At 40.5% G+C, this 23,966-nt stretch overlaps 1 protein-coding gene and 1 long non-coding RNA gene across 5 annotated transcripts in view; one reads left to right on the top strand and one right to left on the bottom strand.

The window, feature by feature from the left end:
- LOC110260646 (uncharacterized) overlaps positions 1–23,966 on the top strand; it is a 102,967-nt gene that overhangs the window by 1,234 nt on the left and 77,767 nt on the right. For both annotated transcript variants that reach the window (XR_014803051.1, XR_014803050.1), the window contains exon 2: positions 17,723–17,805. This is a non-coding gene — a long non-coding RNA (uncharacterized LOC110260646). The remainder of the gene's footprint in view (positions 1–17,722; positions 17,806–23,966) is intronic.
- Positions 14,296–23,966, bottom strand: part of DMC1 (DNA meiotic recombinase 1) — a 112,058-nt gene continuing 102,387 nt past the window's right edge. For all 3 annotated transcript variants that reach the window (XM_084955290.1, XM_084955291.1, XM_005655492.3), the window contains 2 exons: positions 22,878–22,994; positions 14,296–15,118 (listed from right to left, as the gene is read on the bottom strand). In XM_084955290.1, coding sequence (XP_084811416.1) covers positions 15,049–15,118; positions 22,878–22,994 — 187 coding nt within the window. In that variant the 3' untranslated portion in view covers positions 14,296–15,048. The remainder of the gene's footprint in view (positions 15,119–22,877; positions 22,995–23,966) is intronic.

Here is a 23,966-nt window from a genome sequence, read left to right as displayed (position 1 = left end):
ACCTACATCTGTGGAGATTACGCTAGTGGGGAGATAATAAATGTGGGTGGTTTTTTTTTTTTTTTAAGTTTCTTTTTTTTATTTTCCCACTGTACAGCAAGGGGGTCAAGTTATCCTTACATGTATACATTACATTTTTTTTCCCCATCCTTTGTTCTGTTGCAACATTAGTATCTAGACAAAGTTCTCAATGCTATTCATCAGGATCTCCTGGTAAATCTAAGTTGTGTCTAATAAGCGCAAGCTCCCGATCCCTCCCACTCCCTCCCCCTCCCATCAGGCAACCACAAGTCTCTTCTCCAAGTCCATGATTTTCTTTTCTGAGGAGATGTTCATTTGTGCTGGATATTAGATTCCAGTTATAAGTGATATCATATGGTATTTGTCTTTGTCTTTCTGGCTCATTTCACTCAGTGTGAGAGTCTCTAGTTCCATCCATGTTGCTGCAAATGGCATTATGTCATCATTCTTTTTTATGGCTGAGTAGTATTCCATTGTGTATATGTATACCACATCTTCCGAATCCAATCATCTGTCGATGGACATTTGGATTGTTTCCATGTCCTGGCTATTGTGAATAGTGCTGCAATGAACATGCGGGTGCACGTGTCTCTTTTGAGTAGAGTTTTGTCCGGATATATGCCCAAGAGTGGGATGGCAGGGTCATATGGAAGTTCTATGTATAGATTTCTAAGGTATCTCCAAACTGTTCTCCATAGTGGCTGTACCAGTTTACATTCCCACCAACAGTGCGGGAGGGTTCCCTTATGTGGGGGTTTTTTTTGCTTTTGTTGTCTTTTTTGCATTTCTTGGGCCGCTCCTGTGGCATATGGAGGTTCCCAGGCTAGGGGTCGAATGGGAGCCATAGCCGCCGGCCTATGCCAGAGCCACAGCAACGCAGGATCTGAGCCGTGTCTGCAACCTACATCACAGCTCACGGCAACGCCAGATCCTTAACCCACAGAGCAAGGCAGGGGATCAAACCCTCAACCTCATGGTTCCTAGTCCGGATACGTTAACCACTGAGCCACAACGGAAACTCCATAAATGTGTTTTTTAAATTGTTATTTCAACAAATGTTTATGTCAGGCAGTTACTAATTGAAATAAAAATTAAAAACAGTAAAGGGATAGTGTGTGCCTGAGGGGGAGGGGAGTGTATTTGTGACAGTATTTTACAGAGAATGTCCTGGGAAGGCCTTCCTGACCAAAGGACATTTGAGCAGAGCCCTAAAGTGGAAGAAGCAGGCTTACTAACAGGAAAAAGCAGGTACGAAGTCCCTGAGGCAGAATGTGGCTGGAGTAGATAGAGCAAGGAAGCCAGATAGGAGAGGGCCAGATTATGAAGGATTTGTAGGCCAGTTTAAGGACTTTGTTTTTTTCCTTTCAGTAAAATGGAAATCTCTAGAAGGTTCTAAGCAGAGTGACATAATAAAAGGAACCCTATCACTGCAGTCTAGAGAATAAATTGAGAGTGAGCCAGGACAGAAGCCTACAGATTGATTAGGAAACTAGTACAGTAATCCAGACAAGAAACCACGGGCTTAGTTTAGTGCAGGTTAAGAGCAATGGGTAAGGGAAAAACGATGTAATTGAAAATCTAGTCAATGATTTGTCAATGAGTGGGATTTGAAAGAAGAGTCAAGGATGAATCTTGTAGGAGTAGCCAACAATTAAGTTCCTACTAAGATTTCGGCTGTATAAGCAAGCACTGAAGGAGTTATCTTGACTGGTTTGCCTGTTCACAACTATGCAACTTCATAGTCATTAAACTCACCCAAATGTGAAAATAATCCCCTGCTTTCTAGCTTGGTATGACCCAGATTAGTTTTTTGATAACTTGGTTTATTGTACAGAGGAACATGTGTTTGAACTGCCCGGGTCTGCTTATACACTAAATGTGTACTACAAGATCTGAGGTTGGTTGAATACATGGATGTAGAACCTCAGATTCAGCCTGTATATAAAAATATAGGCTGCTTTTCAACTGCATGGAGGTTGGGCATCCCTAACATCCATGTTGTTCAAGCGTCAACCATGCTTTAGATATAAGCGGTTGAGAATACTGAGGTGCTTAAGTCAACAAGGTAACCTCAAGCATTTGCCTTCAAACTATGATATACAAGCGACACATTAGAACAGAGTTTTCAGGAAATCTATTTCCAGAGCTTGAACTTTCATATATATTCACTTCTAAAATTGATATAACTGAGAAATTTGTCCAAAAGTGCATCCTCCCATTTTACAAACAAAAAGAGTATATATCTTATACTCAAAATCTTACTATGGACTTTGCCATGGATATAAAAATCTCAGAGATGACAAATAGAAGAAAAATTAGTAATGCTAATATTGATGTGAAAAAAGTAAATGTTTCTAATGACTTGGTAACACATCCTTTTGCAAATCAGAATTCCAGTTTCTGGTTTTCAGAAAAAATGGAAGAAGTACCATGTGGAATGTTCAGCCAATAGATCCTTAAAAATAACTTCTTAAGATAGATTACTGGATTTTTGCTATATATCGTGGAAGGAGATCAAATTATTGGGGGAGATTACCATAATAAAACTCTTTCCATTCGCAACTACTAAATTATGTGATCAAAGTTTCTCAGCACTTAATGGCTATAGAAAAGGAGAAAAAAATTGCTGAAAGTAATATTTTTTGTAAGATCTACTTTTTTTTTAACTTTCTATTGTATAAAAAGTTGCATTTCCATTAAAAATTTTACTTTCTGGAATTCCATTTATGGCTCAGCAGTAATGAAACTGATTAGGATTCATGAGGTTGTAGGTTCGATCCTTGGTCTTGCTCAGTGGGTTAAGGATCCTGTGTTGCTGTGAGCTGTGGTGTAGGTCGAAGCTGTGGCTCGGATCTGGCATTGCTATGGCTATGGCTATAGGCTGGCAGCTGTAGCTCCAATTAGATCCCTAGCCTGGAAACTTCCATATGCCACGGGTGAGGCCCTAAAAAGGCAAAAGACAATAAATAAATTTTAAAAATTTACTCTCTGTTTAATAGTTATTAAGAGTTGTAATATATTTATGTTGCTTTGCTAATTGTGTTCTAAAAATTGCAATAATAACAATCCAGGAGAAAGTTGTTTTTTTTTTTTTTTTTGTCTTTGTTGTTGTTGTTGTTGTTGCTATTTCTTGGGCCGCTCCCGCGGCATATGGAGGTTCCCCGGCTAGGGGTCGAATCGGAGCTGTAGCCACCGGCCTACGCCAGAGCCACAGCAACGCGGGATCCAAGCCGCGTCTGCAACCTACACCACAGCTCACGGCAACGCCGGATCGTTAACCCACTGAGCAAGGGCAGGGACCGAACCCGCAACCTCATGGTCCCGCAACCTCATGGTTCCTAGTCGGATTCGTTAACCACTGCGCCACGACGGGAGCTCCCAGGAGAAAGTTTAATGCATAGAACCTTAGGGTCACAAGAAAGGAAAAAAAATTTAATTTTTATGCCACAATTTTCTGTGGCAGAGAAATAAAATTAAGTGATGAATAAGACATATTGATAGGGACAGAATAGGATAGTTACACAGGTAGTTGTTGAAGTCTCAGTAGGGAACCATAGATAGGGAAGCCTAAGGAACTTTGGGAGACCACTGTAAGTTAATAGTGGCTCAAGAAAACTATCAGAATGAAGCAGGCTTGCTTAACTATAAAACCATAAACAAAAGTACTTGAGATAACGCCTCAGTCATTATGTGGCAGATAAAATGAGGCCTGCATTCAAGTTCAGCAAGATAATGATCCTTAGGACCTAGGAGAAGAATTTAAGGGAAAGAGGACATTACAAAGTAGGAGACCCTCATTATAGAGGAGACCTCAGGAAACCTAAGATAATTCAACGTATTTTAGCACATGTTTCCACCCTAAAGCTGATTGGAGTAAGCACCATCACAGTCCTAGTTTGACCTCATAGGGTCAAATACTCTCTTACCCAATATGAGGGAGGAGCAAATGATGAAGCCTGAGAGCTGCCTGAAGAATGAGGAACAAGGCTGTCTTTTCCCACTCTCCACTTTCCTTGGGTTGTTAAAATGTAGTCCACCAGATTCTCCAGGCAGAGCTTCTTTGCCTGCCTACTTGTATCCTTCAAAGTGTCCTATCTTAATAAATCTGTTTCTTGCCTATCACTTTGTCTCTTGCTGAATTCCTTCTGTGCTGAGACACAAAGGACCTCAGTAAGTCTAGACACCAGGTGAGTGATTCTAATTAAAAAACCATGGGTCTGAGTCAGAAATATTTTGGTTTCAGCTTGGTATAAATATATAGGATAAAATTCTAGAAAAAAGATTTCAAAGAGAAAAGGGAGCCATATAAAATGTTCAACTCTTAAGAGTTCCCTTGTGGCACAGCAGGTTAAGGATCCAGCATTGTCACTGTAGCGGCTCAGGTTGCTGATGTGACACAGGTTCAATCCCTGGCCCAGAAACTTTGACATGCCTTCAGCAAAGGCCCCCCCCCCCAAAAAAATAAATACACTTTTTAAAATGTTCAACTTTTAAAGAGCTTATTCATGTATTTTTAAAGGACATGTTGGGTATCAAACTGCTATAGTATTTAAATTCCACTGGAATCCATTTAAGAGTGATGTGACAGGAGTTCCCTAATGACTCAGCAAGTTAAGGATCTGGCATTGTCACTGCTGTGGCTCAGGTTATTGCTGTGGTGCAGGTTTGATCCCTGGTCCTAGAACTTCTGCATGTGGTTGCAGTCAAAAAAAAAGGTAATGTGGCAGTTTCACTTTATTTTTTATTTTATTTTTTGTCTTTTGTCTTTAGGGCCTCACTTGCTGCATATGGAGGTTCCCAGGCCAGGGGTCTAATTGGAGCTACAGCTGCTGGCCCAAGCCAGAGCCACAGCAATGCCAGATCCAAGCCACGTCTGCGACCTACATCACAGCTCACAGTGACACTGAATCCTTAACCCACTGTGCGAGGCCAGGGATTGAACCCACAACCTCATGGTTCCTAGTCGGATTCATGTCCGCTGCACCACGATGGGAACTTCAGCAGTTTCACTTTAAAATGTCAATTATTTGAGCATTTCACAAATTACATCCTTTAAAACAATTTAAACTTACAACTTAAAAATTTAGGCAGCAACCAAAATATGTTTTTAGAATTTTATTTTTATTTTATTTATTTATTTATTTATTTTGCTTTTTAGGACTGCATCTGTGGCATATGGAAGTTCCCAGGCTAGGGGTCAAATTGGAGCTATAGCTGCTGGCCTACACAACAGCCATAGCAACCCAGATCCAAGCTGTGTCTGCAACCTACACCACAGCTCATGGCAATACCGGATCCTTAACCCACTGAGTGAGGCCAGGTATCAAACCTACATCCTTATGGATCCTAGTCAGATTCATTAACCACTGAGCCATGACGGGAACTCCTAGAATTTTCTTAGGGGATACTATTCAAAGACCATTAATCTAAAGAAGCGAATCCAGAAGTTCTTGCTGTGGCTCAGTGGATTAAAAATCCGACTGCAGGGAGTTCCTGTTGTATTTCTCAGGTTAAGAACCTGACAAGTATCCATTAGGATATGGGTTCAATCCTTAGCCTTGCACAGTGGGTTAAGGATCCATTGTTGCTGCAGACTCTGCATAAGCCAGCAGTTGCAGCTCTGATTCAACTCCTAGCCTGGGAACTTTCATATGCTGCAGGTGCTACCCACCTCCCCAAAAAAATCCTACTACAGGGGTTCGGGTTCAATCCCCAGCCTGGTACAGTGGGTTAAAGGATCTGGTGTCACAGCTGCAGTGTAGGTCACAGCTGTGGCTTGGATTCAATCCCTGGCCCAGAAACTTCCATATGCCATGGCTGTGGCCATAAAAAAATAGAATAAAATAAAAAGCGAACCTAGACCAGGTAAGGACTGAAGGGAGATGGAGAGCCATGCTCCAACTAAAGTGAGTGTTTCCCTGTTCAGGCAGTTGTTGCCAGGCAGAAATTTAGGCACAGAGGTGTTAATAATTGACTCTAATTGAAAGTGTGGGTTAGTGACTTCTGTATTAGAGAGGCATAGAAGAATGGAATCCCACCCTAAGGATTTTTCAACTTTGCTAGTCTAAGTGTCTTAGTTAAAAAAATTTCCATGGGAGTTCCCGAATGTCTCAGCAAGTGAAGGATCTGGCATTGTAACTGCTGTGGCTGTGGTGCTACTGTGGCACAGATTTGATCCCTGGCCCTGGAATTTCTGCATGCTGTGGGAGCAGCTAAAAACAGACACACAAATAAACAAACTCTCTATGGCTCCCCATGACCCAAAGACCCAGCTTCAGGGTTTGTTAACCGTAGAATCACGACAGGAACTCCTGCCTCCCTGCTTTAACAAATCTCTAGTCTCTATTTTTCCCCAGCTTCTGAGACTCTTTGGCTAATCCCCCTATATATAGAGAACATAGAAATAGAAATAGCAGATAGAAAACCTGATGGTCCACTGCTCTCCCCTCTGTCACCTTGCAGTCTTAGGGAAGTCATCTCTTGTCCTCTGGCACTTAGAGGCATTAATCACCACCTTCAAATGATTTTTTTTTTTTTTTTTTTGCTGTTCTTTTTATGGATAGACAAAGGGTGTTAATGCATCTTAAAGACAGTAAGGGAGTTCCCGTTGTGGCGCAGTGGTTAACGAATCCGACTAGGAACCATGAGGTTGCGGGTTCGGTCCCTGCCCTTGCTCAGTGGGTTAACGATCCGGCGTTGCCGTGAGCTGTGGTGTAGGTCGCAGATGCGGCTTGGATCCCGAGTTGCTGTGGCTCTGGCGTAGGCCGGTGGCTACAGCTCCTATTCGACCCCTAGCCGGGGAACCTCCATATGCCGCGGGAGCGGCCCAAGAAATAGCAACAACAACAACAACAAAAAGACAAAAGACAAAAAAAAAAAAAAAAAAAAAGACAGTAAGAAGTTTTCCTGTGTTGCAGCAGGTTAAGGATCCGGCATTGTCACTACAGTGTCCTGAGTCTCTGCTGTGACATGGGTTTGATCCCTGGCCAGGAACTTCCACATGCTGTGGGCCTGGCCAAAGGAAGAAAGGAAGGAAGGAAGAATGAAGGAAAGAAAGAGAGCCTCTAAATGAGAAAGGGGGATTATAATTAACAAGGTGTGACAAATACCACACTCACATATACAAATGCTTGGCACTTATCTTTTGAAAAACGCAGGTGTTATATTCGCATGGCCCTTTGCCTCAGAAAATGGAAACTTTCTAATTAGGGTGGGACAAGAAAGACCTTTTTTTTGGTGACAGAAAAACATTGCTGTAGTTCCCTAGCAGCCTTCTAAGTCAAGGAGTCCTAGTAGCTGAAAGTTCTTTGGCTTGTTGAATATAAATGAATTTATTTTTTTTTATTTATTTATTTGTCTTTTTAGGTCCGTAATCCTGGCACATGGAGGTTCCCAGGCTAAGGGTCTGATTGGAGCTGTATCTGCCAGCCTACACCAGAGCCACAGCAACACCAGATCCAAGCCATGTCTGCAATCTACACCACAGCTCACAGCAAACGCCGGATCCTTAACCCATTGAGCGAGGCCAGGGATCAAACCTGCAACCTCATGGTTTCTAGTGAAATTTGTTTCCACTGCCCCATGACCGGAACTCCGAATATAAATGAATTTAAAGACAGTGTTAAAAGATGGGAACCTGAGAAGTCAGAGAAAGTCAAAAAACTTTGTGTGGGGGAGGAGGCATCAGAGTAATGATTTTACCTTCAATAATAAAATCAGTAACCTTCACTAGTGCTTAGTAGCGGGTGTTTGTTTAATGTAAGGGCCATTAAGATACACCATAGAGTGTTGAGCTCCCATCAAGATAGATGCCAATTGAGAACAGAGACAGTCACATGAGAAGCAACTGATTCTCAGTCCAAGTTTTATATCCAAGCAGCCTTATGCTGATTCCATGTTTATCAAGCATCTCTAGGTTCACATGAACTTGCTCACTTGAGGCAATGGGCTGGCTGTTCAGGTCAGTCTTCACAGTCTTCACATCTGAACTGCTTGACATTAAATTCGATTCTTGAATGTCACTGGCATCTTGGTATACTCTCCTTGGCAGCTTGTGTGCTTAGTTAGACCAAAGTATCCTTCTAGAAATGAACCAATTCTGGGGCACTAAACATTCACCACCATATGAAGTCTCCTGGGAAAAAAATCCAACTAACTTCTCCAGGTTGAACCCCCCCCTCCTCTGTGCCTGCCTTCAGACTCACATAGTCTTAATATTTTTATTTAAATATTTAAATTAGGAGTTCCCGTCGTGGCACAGTGGTTAATGAATCTGACTAGGAACCATGAGGTTGTGGGTTTGATCCCTGGCCTTGCTCAGTGGGTTGAGGATCCGGTGTTGCTGTGAGCTGTGGTGTATGTTGCAGATGTGGCTCGGATCCCACATTGCTGTGGCTCTGGTGTAGGCCGGTGGCTACAGCTCCGATTAGACCCCTAGCCTGGGAACCTCCATGTGCCATGGGAAGCAGCCCTAGAAAAGGTGAAAAGACAAAAAAAAAAAAAAATCATGTGTTTCTATTTAACTTTCCAAGAGTTTGTGTCTCATGGCCCCAACCATAATGTAAGCTCTTGAAGACAAACTCTCCCACCCCAAAGGGCCCAACATAGTACCCTGTAGAAAACGGTTGTACTGATGACCTCCGAGAAACCCCATCTCCTGGTATCCAAGCCCCTGTGAAGTCCCCTCCCATAATGACTCTGGGTTCTTGTGTGACTTGCTTTGGCCAATGAGACATTAACAGGTGTAAAACAAGTAGAAGCTTGATAAACACTTGCTGTCTTGGAACCCGGCTGCCATGTAAAGAGGCTCAGGCTAACTACTGAATGATGGCAGAAGTCTCACCCTTTCAATCATCCCTGCCAAGACTCCAGCCATAAGGGTGAGGCCATCTTAGGTCCTTCAGCAGACCCACAGGCTGAATGCAGCTGTATGAGTGGGTTGTTTCCTTGGTCCTAAAAGAATGCCTTGTTTTTTTTCTAGATGTCATCATTTTAGGATGTGAAGGTAGAAGTGCTATAGGCCTCTTTTGACCATGAGGGGAGATTTTAGAGACCCAAACTAACACAATGATGATGGGAAAGTGGTGAGAAAGGACGAACCTGGGCCCTTGATGATATTGTAGAGTAGCAGAATTTGCTAAGGAGTTGGTTGACTTCTGAACTTTTTATTATATGAGACGGCGTATTTTCTCACTATTTGGGTTACTTTGAGTTGGGTCTTCTGTTACTTGCAGCTGAGGGCATTCTAACTACTATACCCTCAACCAGCTTTACTGGTACAAGTACAAAGTGCCTGAAGTGCCCTGCATACCATATAACAGACATTCAAGAAATTTGTCACTGCTGAGAAAGTAAAAGAAGATTTTGTGGTAGAAACTGCTAGTTTCTTACCCAATAGTTATTTTCCCTTTCCTCCTTAATTATAGAATTCTGAATTTCATTTGGGCTTGTTGCTGCCTAGAACAAAAGATAGTATTTCCTTACTGCTTTGTATATAGATATGACCATATGACTGAGTTCAGGCCAATGAAATATAAGCAGAAGTGTTGTGTGTATTATTTGTTGGGGCAGGTGGGCTGCTTCATTGGAGCTGACTTCGCCTTTCTGCCTTTCATTTTTCTTTCACCAACTTGATTTCTCTGACCATTGTTCCAGGCCATGAGCCGACCTTGCCAAAAGCTGGGATGATCTGGCAGAAAGACAGAAGCCTGGAGTCTTTTTTCCTTTTTCTTTCTTTCTTTCTTTCTTTGGCCACATCTATGGCATATGGAAATTCTTGGGCTAGGGGTCAAATTGGAGCCGTAGCTGCCAGCCTACACCACAGCCACAGCAACACCAGATCCAGGACTCAACCTGCACACTACACCGCAGCTCATGGCAATGCCAGATCCCCAACCCACTGAGCAAGGCGAGGGATCGAACTCGCATTCTTTTTTTTTTTTTTCTTTCCTTTTTAGGGCTGGACCCTTGGCATATGGAGGTTCCCAGGCTAGGGGTTGAAGCAGAGCTGTAGCTGCTGGCCCACACCACAGCCACAGCAACACCAGATATGGGCTGTGTCTGGGACCTATACCACAGCTCATGGCAACGCCAGATCCTTAACCCACTGAGCGACTCCAGGGATTCAAACCCGCAACCTCGTGGTTCCCTAGTCAGATTCGTTTCCGCTGCACCACAGGAGGAACTCCACTAGTCTGGTTCTTAACCAGCTGAGCCACAATGGAAACTCTGAAGCCTGGAGTCTTGACAAAGTAGAGCCACTATAATAGCTTTGGACTGCTTGGCTCCAGATTTCTTGCCTATGAGAGGAAAATAAACCTCGATTTTGTTTAAGACACTATTATTTTGGGTTTTTCTTTATATTCAGCTAAGTAAATCCTAACTAATAATCTTGTCAACAACTTTTAAAATATTGAAGACTGGCATAGGAGAGTCTATGAATAATGAAGAATTATCTTCCTGAGTGTTAAGCAAGCTTTTCCTGGCTTCCTTTTTTCCAACCCCCTGAAGCAGTATTTGGGTGTCACCTTGGTTGGAGTTCTAGATTGCAAGTAATAGAATCCAATTCTGGCTACTGAAGCAAAGAAGAATTTATCAGAAGGACATTAGGAGTCATTGAATTGGCAGGAGGCTGGAGAACCACCATATAAATGGACAGAAGTCTAAGCAACTCTGCACTTTAGGACTCAGAAAGCTGCAGTCTAGCAGCAGGAATAGCTATTCAGGTCTATGTCACTGCTGTAGGCCGTGCTGCCCCTGCTGTTACAGCATGTATGAGTAACCTCTAACCCATGCTCTCATCTTTGTGACAAGCATTTAGTATCTAATGTCTCCGGACAGACTACTTAAACTGGGGAGAGGTGACTCTTTAAGAGAAAACCAGGGTGTTATTATGCTGGATAAATGGAAATCTTGCAACCAAAAAATGGTGAGCATTCACCATGTCAAACAAGCCTAAGTCAGGTGAAGGAGACTTGACTGGTTGCAACTTGGTGTGTAAGATCCTAGCCCCTCTCCATGAAAGATATGCCTTCTGAGTCTAGTGTATTGTATTCCCTATTGTTGGCTTGACCACCTTATTCCAATGTCCTGGTTTTCTGTCCTTAGTTTTCCTTTGTTCTTTAAAGACTGATTGAACAGGAGTTCTCATCGTGGAACTCAGCAGAAATGAATCTGACTAGCATCCATAAAGACAAAGGTTCAATCCCTGGCCTCGCTCAGTGAATTAAGGATCCAGCGTTGCCATGAGCTGTGGTGTAGGTTGCAGACATGGCTCAGATCCACAGCGTTGCTGTGTCTGTGGTGTAAGCCAGCAGCTACAGCTCTGATTCTACCCCTAGCCAAGGAACCTCCATATGCCATGGTGTGGCCCTATAAAAAAAAAAAAAAAAAAAAAAAAAAAAAAAGAAAAGAAAAAGAATAATTGAACAGGAAAGTTAAAAAGGGGTGAAAGAGATCATCTATGTCAATCTGTTCATTTTCTAAGTAGATACTAGATCTCCCCAGATCTTGATTTCCATGTTTCTGATTGTAGCAGGTATTGAGTTCAGGTTGTATTTTGTGTATCCTGGTGTTTGATTCTTAACTGTACCTGATTCTTACTAACTTATTTAATTATGTCCCCCTTAAAATGTATATGTTGAAGTCCTAAGCTCCAATTCATCAGAATGTGACCTTATTTAGAAAAAGGGTCATTGTAGGAGTTCTCTTGTGGCACAGTGGGTTAAGGATCCAGCATTGTCACTGCAGCAGCTTGGGTCGCTGCTGTGGTATGAGTTTGGTCCCTGGCCCAAGTACCTCCTCATGCCTCACACACAGCCAAAAAATAAAAATTAAAAAAAAAATTAAAAAAAGAAAAAAGAAAGAGAGTCATTGTGTATGTAATTACTTAAGCTGTGGTCTTGCTGGAGTAGGATGTGTCTCTTTAATCCAATATGACTGTATCCATATAAAAAGGGGAAATTTGGACACAAAGACATGCAGGCAGGGAGAAAGCCATGTGAAAACAAAGGCAGAGGTCAAGGTGATTATTCTACAAGCCAAGGGAATGCTGAAGACTGACAGGAATCCACCAGAAGCTAAGGGAGAGGCATAGAACAGATTCTTCCTCACAGCCCTCCAAAGGAACCAACCTTGATCTTGGACTTCTCGCCTCCGGAACTGTGAGACAGTAATTTCTATTGTTCAACCATCCAGTTTGTGGTGCTTTATCATGGCAGCCCCAGCAAACTAATACAAAATAAACCTTCCCAGGTAAAATCCCTAATCTTTATTTGACACTTAATTCATGTTCACGATACAAACATAATCTCCTTTCAGGTTAGAGAACTTTGTCAACAGTTGCCTGTGACTCTGCTTTCTCTTCTTTTTATATTCAATTGCAAACCAAATCTTAACTAGCTTTTTGAAATGTCTAACCATCTCATTGTTACTGCCCAAATCTCATTCTTTTATCATTTTAAAATTCATTTATTATAACTGTTTCCTAAATTATCTACCTGAAGCCAGTGTTATTTCCTTTATCCATTTCCTGTGACTCTATCAAATTAATCCTCCAGCTTCCCATGCCAACAACAGCCTCCAATCAGAGCATACCTGAAGCCTTCCCTTTTTTCCTCTATAAAGCTTTCCTACTCCTCTGCTTGCCTTTGAGTCGATCAAAAGCAAATGAAGGTCACTGACTCTTGCTGTAGCAAACTCTGAATAAATAGCCTCTGTTCTCATCTGGTGGTTTTTGCTTATTTCAACAGAATGAATAATGGAGGAAAAAGCCATGCTTTTTTCTAATGTGTTTTCTAACTTGGTGGGATATAAGCCTAGAGCTGCAAGCAGCATCTTGGCAACCTATTATGTACAGAAGGCCTGTCAAAGAACAATAGCAGCATGGAAATGAACAAAGCAGGAGATGGAGGCAGGGAGAAAAGTCCCAGTGATGCTGTTTGAGATCTTGGCTCCAGCTGTGGCTAAAGTCAGCTCCACTTCTGGACTTTTCAGTTTCTTGAGTCAATGAATTATTATCTGGCATTTGCTACTTTGAGTTTCTGTGGCCTGCAACCAAAAGAATCTTGACCAATAACATCTTTGTTTTGAGTCTCTCTCTCTCTCTCTCTCGGAATAAAGAGCCAGAGCTATTTCTACTGTCAGATGGAGAAGGACCAGAAAAGTCTGATGCTTTGATCACTGGTGACAAGTTGCACCCTGGCCTTGAAAAATTCAGTGGGCACCGCATGCTCTGTTATCCCAAAGTTGGGCCCCAAGCTTACAAACAGCTTTTTAGCTAATGTTTGCACGGTCAGCTACTGTTCTCCAAAGCAGGACATATCAGAGTGGCTGAATCCAGAGATTTCCAGCCTTAGCCACATGCTATACTGAAACCAGTCTTTCCCACAGAACTGTAGGCACTTACTTGTATTGAGCCCTGGTTTCCAACTCTACTGCCCCACCAATGGGTAAATAAATTCTCCTTATCAGGGGTGTATTCAGCATAACCCAGAAAATTTTTCTAAATTTCAAATCTTTTCTACTAAAAAGCTTATGCTCACATACAAATTAGATCATTCTCTCTTCAGGGCTTGGCATACTAGGAAATCTCTAGGAGATACTCAGTTTTTATCAAGTAGCAAAACTTTCCCTTCTCCAGGAAAAAGTGTGCATTTATATTTGCATACTGAAAAAAGCCGTTTAAGTGACCTTGCAGAATACAGAAAATCTGAACAACAATGACTTTAACTTCTGTTTATTCAGAGGAACAGCTTTTAAGCTTTAAAAATAATAATAAAAATTTTCTTTTTTTCCCAGTACTCTACACTGTGAACAATTTCTGCTTGTCAGGTTGGTCTCTTTTTTTTTCCAAATCCCAACTTCTATACCTCTGCACAAGCTGTCCCATAGCTTAACTTTTCCTCTCTCAGTTTTGGAATCATAGAATCCAAATTAATTATCTAATCATTTGCTCTCTCACACTTTCATAAATATTACTCTTTTCTCTGAACTAGTATACATGTTCTTTGAGGGCAGGAGCCATACTTCTTCTTCTTTTTTTTTTTAGGAGCCATACTTCTTTGCAGATTTTTTAGCACTTAGCATTCAATATACAATTGGTGAGTGAATGACTTAATGGATAATCAAATAGCTTTTGTAACAAATGGTACTTTCAGTACTCGAATTTTTATACAAGTGAATGCAACACAGATTAAATCTTTTTGAGATCTACGAATATTGTCATTGTAAATATTTTTAGTATTTGAATTTTAAAATATTTTTATCAGACAAAAATTTTGAAAACTAGATTTTATTTTTGTTTAACAATTAGAAAAACAATATTCTTTTATAAATTTCTAAAATTATCCAGAAATCTTACATTTAAATTAACATTAATATTTTAAAAAAGGTTTTGAATTCTTTACCCCAAACTTAAAATACAAAAGTCATGCTATCTTGACCACCCAAAATTTGTGAATTTCCTAATTACCTTCCTTTTCATCTTCCCAATAAAATATGTATGGCTCAGAGGTACATTTTTAAAAAATAATTTCAACTTGTCAAAAAGTCAAATGATTTAAAATTTAGCTTAATTTAATGTTTCTTTTCTGTTGTATAAATGTGAATGTACAGTTTGATATCATAACTAAAAAGGTTTTTGTATGTCCTATAAATATTCTTCCCTTAAATGTCTCCCTCCTTTGTAAGTGTATTCACCTCTGTAAGTGTTTGTGGGGAAGTTGCAGCAGAATGGGACATTTCTGAAATCAGACTTTCTGTCTGCTTAGTGGCTCACTTTGGAAAGTTAAAGTGAGGAACCCCTTCCCCAACTAGTTTTCAAAAGGTTTATTTATGCATAATGTGTAGTTATAAGTCAGAGACTTTTAAGATAAATATAAGATTTAAATCTCTTTTGCTGACTTTCCTTTAATAACGTGAAAAAAAAAAAAAAACGAACTCTTACTTCAGGATCTGAAATTTGAGACTGCGTTTCCATTTCTTGAGCTGCTAATAAGCACTAAGAACCAATTTGCATCAATTTGCCACCTACTCCTTGGCATCCCCAATTCCTCCAGCAGTTATTGCGAAGGTGGCTTCATTTTCAGGCATCTCAGGGCTAAGAGAATACAAGGGAACAGAAGTTTATAAAAAGCTCTATTTCTATAAATACTATATTCATGTCACAGGCATCATATTCCTATTAGTCTGAGTCTCCAAAGACATGTGAGTTGGTATAGCTAAATGTGGACTGCGAATTTATCTACAAGTATTATCAACCCTCACAAACATTTATTGAATAACTTCTATATGTAAGGTTCTGGATGTCAAGAAATATTGCCCTAAACTTGGAAATAGGCAAAAAGGATAACTGGGTGTTCTTTCAGTGTACTGTCAAGCATTGTGCAGCAGACATTTAGGGGCTTATTTGATTCTAAATGGGTGTCCACATTTCTGTTGATTAGACTAACATGGGGAAAAACCATGAGAAACTTTGTTTTTTTGGCCACATCCTTGGCTCGTGGAAGTTTCTGAGCCAGGGATCAAAAATGAGCTATAGCATTGACCTGAGCCACTGCAGTTGACAATGCCAGATCTTTAACCTGCTGTGCCACAAAGGAACTTCTTTTCTTTTCTTTCCTTTTTTTTTTTTTTTTTTTTTGAGATTTTGAAATAAACTAAAAGATTACTGAGCACATTTCAGTGGACAAATAGATTGCTTAGCAGATCCTTCCAGGTTATCCAAATCTATGAGGACTTGGTGGCTTTCATGACTTTGAGCTATTTTACAACTCTGTGAGTTGTAGAAAACTATGAATAAGACAAATTATTCTTGTCCACAGAAATGAAAGTTGTGTGAGGAATGCAATTGATTGTTGTCCAATGGATATTGACCCATTTCTGATCAATTTATAACTCATTTCAGCATTACTTGTTTGACTACGTATGGTAGTAATTTGATTTTTCCTTTGATCTGGTTATAAAATTTTATTGGTTCCTGCGTGAGTTAATGAGTTAAATAAAATCTTTGACATTTCATATTTGTATGAGTCATGATTACATACTTTAAACTTTTTTTTTCCCCTTTCCAGCTGTACCTGTGGCATATGGAAGTTCCCAGGCCAGGGACTGATTCCAAGTCGGAGATGCAACCTATGCCACAGCTGCAGCAACACCAGATCCTTAACCCACTGCATGGGCCAGGGATCAAACTGGTGCTTCTACAGAGACAAGCTGGGTCATTAACCCACTGCCCCATAGTGGGAACTCCATATTACAGTAAATTTTACCTTTTAAATCTATTCTACAACTCTATAGGAGTAGAGATTAGTTTGTAGGAAACTGATAGCAATGCAGATTATTCTTGTCTGAGGGCAATGCAGATGATGCCAGTCTATAACAATGGAAATGAATTTCATTTTGTAGAGAAGCAACTGATTTCTCTCCAGTAGAGAAGACAACTTCAAATGTTACAATTTATTGCCTGGTAGGATAGTAACCAGTTTTGCACCTATTAGCAAATTTATTTCAGCATTACTTTGACTGACATCATAAATCTCTCTGTTCCTCAAATTATCCTTTGAATCAGTATTTTCCTCATTAAGGAGTTGAATAAAAATTTTGACACATGTCTGTTTTATATTTATTTGCAAAAAGTGATGTTTTTAACTCTTTGAAAGTCATACTTTAGCATGTACTAGACCTCCATAGAATTTACAAAAATGGACTGAGTCTTTATTCTCAAGAAGCCCAAGAGGTGAGCTATAACATAACAAATATGCAAAGTGAGCCAAGTTCCATAAAGTCAGTATACATTATAGAACTCTAAGGAAAAGAGACTTTATGCAGGTCAGGTTGATTAGGAAAGGTTTCATAGATAATAGAGATTATCACAGAAGCTTTTGAGGCAGAAATGGGGGTATTCCATTTCTAGTGTGAACAAAAGATCAGAAATAGAGAAGCTTGTTTTGTACACAAGAAAGAGAGGAGTTCCCATTGTGGCGCAGCAGAAACAAATCCGACTAGTAACCATGAGGTTGCAGGTTTGATCCCTGGCCTCACTCAGTGGGTTAAGGATCTGGTGTTGCCGTGAGCTATAGTGTAGGTCGAAGACACAGTTCGGATCCTATGTTGCTCTGGCTGTGGCTGTGCCCGGCAGCTGTAGCTCCAATTGGACCCCTAACCTGGGAACCTCTATACGCCTAAAAAGAAAAAAGAAAAGAAAAAAGGAAGAAGAGAGAGGAAAAATAAGAAGTTAGGTTTGGAGGTGTTGAGCTTGAGGTACCTGTGGGGCATTGATACAGTAAGGAGTTCTGCAAGCAGTTGGAAGTGAATATCTAACACTTCAAAAAAAAGTTAGGCTAGGAGTTCTCTTATGGCCCAGTGGGTTGAGGATCTGGCATTGTACTGCAGTAGCTTGTGTAGTGCTGTGGTAGCTGCTGTGGCACAGGTTCCATCCTTGGCCGGGGAACTTCCATATGCCCCAGGTGCAGCCAAAAAATAAAAAAGACTGAAAACAGAAATTTGAAAATAACTGATCATAAGAGAAAGAGCCTACTGCTACTTTGTGCTATTATTATATGCAAGTTATGGTGACTGTGTAGTAATATTAATAGCTTCCATTTATTATTTACAAACTATTATGTGCCAGGCTCCCTTATATTATTTCATTCAAACTTTATGATAACTATGTTGAGTATGTATTATTATCCACATTTTACAGATGAGAAGATTGAGGGTCAGAGAGAAGTAATTTGATACGGGTCACGCTGCTGGATATTGAAGATGTTGGGATTAGAGACTAAGGTATTTGACTCCAAAGCTCATGATCTTAACTAGTAGGCTATATTGTCACTCAAAGTTGGTTTTTGTTTGTTTGGTTTTTTGTTTTGTTTTATTAGGAGGGTAGAGATTAGGTAGTATAATTTGAGCATACCATGGGTAAGGTTACTTCCCTTGAGAAATAGCAGAGGAGAGTTCCAGTCGTGGCTCAATGGTTAATGGACCTGACTAGTATCCATGAAGACATGGGTTCGATCCTGGGCCTCACTCAGTGGGTTAAGGATCCGGCGTTGCCAAGAGCTTTGGTGTAGGTCACAGACCCAGATCCCAAGTTGCTGTGGCTGTGGTGGAGGCTGGCAGCTACAGCTCCAATTCGACCCCTAGCCTGGGAACCTCCATATGCTGTGGGTGTGGCCTTAGAAAGACCAAAAAAACAAAAAAAGAAAGAAAGAAAAACAAAGAAATAGCAGAGGGAATTCCCTGGTGGTCCAGTGGTTAAGATTCAGTGCTTTCATTACTACAGCCCGGGTTCAGTCCCTGGTCTGGGAACTGATATCCCACATCGAGATGTTGCACACTGCAGAAAAATGAAAAGAAAGAAAGAAAAAGGAAGTAGCAGAGAGGTCTCCCCCCCGCAAGGATAGAATATGAGCAATAGATAAAGTAGATCTTACTAGACTAAAACTGGAGTTGAGGGATAAGAAGGCCTGAGTGGAATTATAATTTTTTTTTGGTCTTTTTAGGGCCACACCCATAGCATATGGAGGTTCCTAGGCTAGGGGTCGAATTGGAGCTGTTGAACCAGGGTTTTTTGTTTGTTTTGATTCAATAAACAGAATAAAAAACAACTACTTTAGAAACTTGACCATATGTATGCCTATTTTGGTTTTTGTAATTGTTTAAAATTCAGTTTTCCTTTGAATTCAGTAGAGTTCTTTGTTTTAATGTCCACTGATCTCAGATATGCAAAACAGAGTAAAATAAATGGGATTTTTAGTCATTCAAAGTTGGTGTTTTTTTTTGTTTTTTTTTTTGTTTTTTTTGCTTTTTAGGGCCACACCTACAGCATGTGGAAGTTCCCAGGCTAGGCATCAAATCAGAGGTGCAGCTGCTGGCTAGCATTGCAGGAACTGAGCCTCGTCTGTAACACACACTACAGTTCACCGCAATATCAGATTTTTTTTTTTTTTTTTTTTTTTTTTTGTCTTTTTGCCTTTTCTAGGGCTGCTCTGGAGGTTCACAGGCTAGGGGTTTAATCGGAGCTGTAGCTGCCAGCCTACGCCACAGCTGTAGCAGCTTGGGATACTAGCCGCACCCTACACCACAGCTCACGGCAACGCCGGATTCTTAACCCACTGATCGAGGCCAGTGATCGAACCCGAAACCTCATGGTTCCTAGTCAGATTCATTAACCATTGAGCCATGACAGGAACTCCCAGCAACATCAGATTCTTAACCCACTGAGTGAGGCCAAGTATCAAACCCGAGTCCTCGTGGATGCTAGACGGGTTTGTAACCTGCTAAGCCACAAAGGGAACTCCCTCACTCAAAGTTTTAATGAGAGAAAAATATACATTTGAGAGCCAGTCTATAGTTACTTATGGAAGCAGTAACTACAGGCTATTCAAGGAAAAAGGCAAGGTTCCTTTTTGCAGTCACTCCTGTACTCCTGAGAATTCTTCTGAGAACCATTTTTTTTTTTCTCAATTCTTGGGGAATTCTGTTTTATTTTAACAGGAAATGTCTTTCTCTTCCATCTGTATAAAGTAGTAGTTGAAGCTATGGAAGTAGCTATAGTGGACTAGCTACCCTAAATAGATCATCCTTAATAAACTAGGAAGTAGTGTAATAATAAAAAAAAAGTGTAGGCCCTAGATTCAGACAGCATAGATTCTAATCCTTGTTCTGTTCCTTATTGGCTCTGTGATTTGGGGCAAATCCATTCACTCACTCACTAAGGAAATATTTACTGAGCACCTGCTATATTCCTGTTGTAGGCCCTTGAGTTCTATAAGTGAAAAAATTGACAAAGATCTCTGGCCTTGTGGAACATATATTCAAGGGGAAGGAGAGACAGACAATAAACAACGGACATAAGAAATAAATATATTTTGTTCGGAGTTCCCGTCGTGGCGCAGTGGTTAATGAATCTGACTAGGAGCCATGAGGTTGCGGATTCGGTCCCTGCCCTTGCTCAGGGGGTTAACGATCCGGCGTTGCCGTGAGCTGTGGTGTAGGTTGCAGACGCGGCTCGGATCCTGCGTTGCTGTGGCTCTGGCGTAGGCCGGTGGCTACAGCTCCGATTCCACCCCTAGCCTGGGAACCTCCATATGCCGCGGGAGCGGCCCAAGAAATAGCAACAACAAAAAGACAAAAAGACAAAAGACAAAAGGCAAAAAAAAAAAAAAAAAAAAAAAAAGAAAGAAAGAAATATATTTTGTGATATGTTAGAAAATGATAAGTGTTAAAGGGAAAGAAAAAAGAGGTGGATAAGGGAGATTGGAAGTATGGAAGCAGGGAGAAGGCTAGTTGCAATTTTAAATAGATCAAGACAGACATTGTTGAGAGGGTAACATTTGCTCAAAGACGTGAAGGAGGTGAGGGAGATGACCAGAAAGAGGGCCATGTTGGGGAGGCTTATTCCAGGCAGGGAACCGTAAGTGCAGCAGCCCCAAGGGAGGAGTGTGCCTGGCATGTTTCTAGAACATCAAGGTGCCCAGTGAGGTTGAAGCACAGGGGGAGAACAGGAAGAAAAGGAGTGCTGTGTAAACTAGTGTAGAGACAAGGACTTTTATACTGATTTAAGACGGGGAAGCACTGGAGAAACATGATCTGACTTGATTTTACCAAGGATCACTCTGACGTCTATGTTTAAAACAGATTGTAGGGAGTTCCTGTTGTGGCGTAGCAGAAACAAATCCAACCAGTAAGTAACCATGAGGATGTAGGTTCCATCCTTGGCCTCCCTCACTGGGTTAGGGATCTGGTGTTGCCGTGAGCTGTAGTGCAGGTTGAAGATGCAGTTCGGATCTGGTGTTGCTGTGGCTATGGCATAGGCTGGCAGCTGTAGCTCTGATTTGACCCCTAGCTTGGGAACTTCCACGTGCTGAGAGTGCAGCCCTAAAAAGCAAAATACATACATACATACATATAGACTGCAGAGGAGCAATGGTTACCTAACCACTTGGGGCCTTGGTTTCCTCATGTGTAAAATGGGGACAATAACCCCTGTCTCTTAAGGTGGTCATTTAAAACAATGAGAAAAAATAAAGCACTAGGCACAAGGCCTAGCACATAGTAGCCACTCAATAAGTGTTAGCTGTCATTTTCTTGATGATTCTTATTCATCATAATCTTCTCTACCAAAAAGTTTTTTCTAAAGTCAAGAGAATTCTTTATGAAAAATCTTTTGGGACCAGAAAGAAGAGGGTACAAGCTGCACAGCAAACTAAGTTTTGACATTTGACTAGTTTAGTATTTTTATTCAAACTTATGGAAATTTTATATAACTAATTTCTATAATAATTTTAATTATCCTTTGTTGAATCTGAAGAACCCTAGTATTCTCTTAGGATTATAAAAACTGCAGGAGTTATTTGCTCCTACAAGTTTGGAGGACTTGATGAAATACACAATTGATTGAACATATAGATAGAGTTCATTCATTTGTTAATTCAACAAATAGTGGAGTTCCCTCTCTGGCACAGTGAGTTAAGAATCTGACTGCAGCAGCTCGGGTTACTGCAGAGCCACGGTTTCAACCCCCTGCCTGGTGCAGTGGGTTAAAGGATCTGGCATTGCCACAGCTGTGACACAGGTTGCAACTGCAGCTCGGATTCAATCCCTGGCTGGGGAACTTCATACCTGTGGGTGTAGCCATAAAAAAATAAAACAAATAGTTATGGAGCTCTCACCATGAGCCAAGTACCATGCTAGGTGCTGGGGACATTAGTGAACCAGATTCAGTCCCTGTGGTGAGGGAGATGTACATATAACCAGTTGATTACAATTCAGAGTGAAAAATGTTTGGGAAAGTTCTAAGCACAGCAATCTATCCAAGATGTAGACCAAAAAATTTTAGTAAAGAGATGAAACAATCCTTCTGTTTAATTCAACAAAGAACATTTGTAACAACTTTCTAGAGACTGCTGAAGTTTCACAAACATAGCATTTGCATATGCATTATAATCTTCCATAGAGATCAGTGATGAAAAGAGAAATGGTCTGAATAAAAACCAGATAGAAGGAGGAACTGATTATTCAATATTTATTCAATGACAATACATAATAAGTACTGTGATTCATAGCAAAAACCAGATTAAGAACTCATCTGATTTCTTCTTGGCTGATTTTTCCCTCTCAAGGGTAAAGAGTTATTACAAATCTTTGCCTTGTTGCCCAGGATTGGCTACTTGGTTAGTCACAAATATTGTAGATCTGTTATGTCCCAGGCACTAGGAATACAGTGGTGAGCACGAGAACAGTGTCCTTCTCCTCAGGGTATTTACTGTCTAGTGGGTATGACATATGTTACGTAAATCATTACCAGTGGAACATAAGCTCCATGAGGGCAGAGCCTTGTCTTTTTTGTTGTTTACTGCTCTATCCCCAGAATCTAGAACAGCTGATATGTAATAGGCTTCTCTGTAAACATGTATTAAGCTTATTATTATTAAAAAAGTAAAGTACTGTGAAAGAATATAAAGTGTGATAAAGACAATTAGCCTAGAATATAAGGGCCAGGGAAAGGTTCCCTGAGGAAGTGATGTTTAAACTGAAACCTGAAAACTGGCGGAAAGAACATTCCTATCACACGGCTGTACTTTTCTTGGACTTACCTCACCTTATTCGGAATTAATTATTTTATTATCTAGCTTCACTATAAGCTTTGGAAGCTCAGGGACCAAGTTTATTTGTCAACAAAATCCCCGAATCCTAGAATCTAGGACATAACAGGGCCTTTCCAATGAACTGAATACTTTTTGAGAAGAAAATTCAAGCATGTAGTGTCTGCCAATGGAATAATTATATTCGTTCAGGAGAGGCAATTCTATTTAACGCCATATGCATAAGAATTTGATTAAGAAAATATTTACCTGTCATAAATCTTGGCAATTCTCAGTTCTCCTCTTCCCTTTCGTAAACTTATTCTTGTTGTTGAAGCATGAGCCAGAATGTGTCCCCCGACGGGTTTTTTAGGGTCTGCCTGAAACCTGAATTAATAAAATGTCTTTTCAGGTTTCATCATATGGCCTATACACAGTAATACCTGTAATTACAAGGCAATTTTTCTGTGGGGGATGGCAGGGGATAGGGTAGGTGAGTATTCTAAACAAGCAGAGGCTTGTTCACAAACTAGGGCATGAAGTAGGGTTTGGAACTGCTATGTACCCCATTGCCATTCAGTTTAGGCTTCTGAGATTTCTATGACAAATAGTTCATGTTTTGTTTGATTTTTTAAAAATAAAAACACAAATAAAACATTATTCATTACCTTAAGGTAATTCTTGGGGTTAAGCAATTTTTTTTTTTACAAAATACAAATATTGAATTCATTCATTCATTACCACAAATATTTATTAACGGCCTACTGTGTGTCAAGCAGTATTCTAGTCTAATGAATAAGAAATACCCAACCCTCCCTCATGATGCTACGATGCAAATGAGAGCAGATTGAGAACCTCCTTCTTATTCATTAACTGTATGCTGGAAGTGTTCAATGTTCTCCTGGTTATGTATTTGCAGTGAGAATAATTTGAGAAATATCTCTATTGCTGATATCTAAAGTTTATTCTTCTAAAATATGATACATAAAAGTTAAGCTCTTACAATGATTAGATTAAAAAAATATATTATGATTGCAAGGTAGTTAAAAATATTGACACTCTTGAGAGATATACTCACTAAGAGACTAACATTCATTTGGCAAGAAGCAAAAGGTTCTTTTTTTTTTTTTCTGGCCCTGCAGCATATGCAGTTCCCAGGGCAGAGATCAGATCTGAGCCACAGTTGTGACCTACACTGCCTGATTCTTAACCCACTGTGCCAGGCCAGGGACTGAACCTGTGTCCCAGCGCTCTAGAGATACGTTGCACCACAGGGGATACTCTGTAGAAGTACCCTAGTAAGGGTAACCCTAGTAAGCCCTTCAAAAAAGCCTAGGTAGAAAAATACCAGCAAACCAG

The sequence above is a fragment of the Sus scrofa genome, chromosome 5 (assembly GCF_054392235.1).
Source record: "Sus scrofa isolate SSC_HxYL_T2T_F1_AM1 chromosome 5, Sscrofa_HxYL_maternal_Yorkshire_Landrace_v2.0, whole genome shotgun sequence".
Taxonomy (NCBI): Eukaryota; Metazoa; Chordata; class Mammalia; order Artiodactyla; family Suidae; genus Sus; species Sus scrofa.
This window is presented reverse-complemented; position numbering and strand designations above follow the sequence as displayed.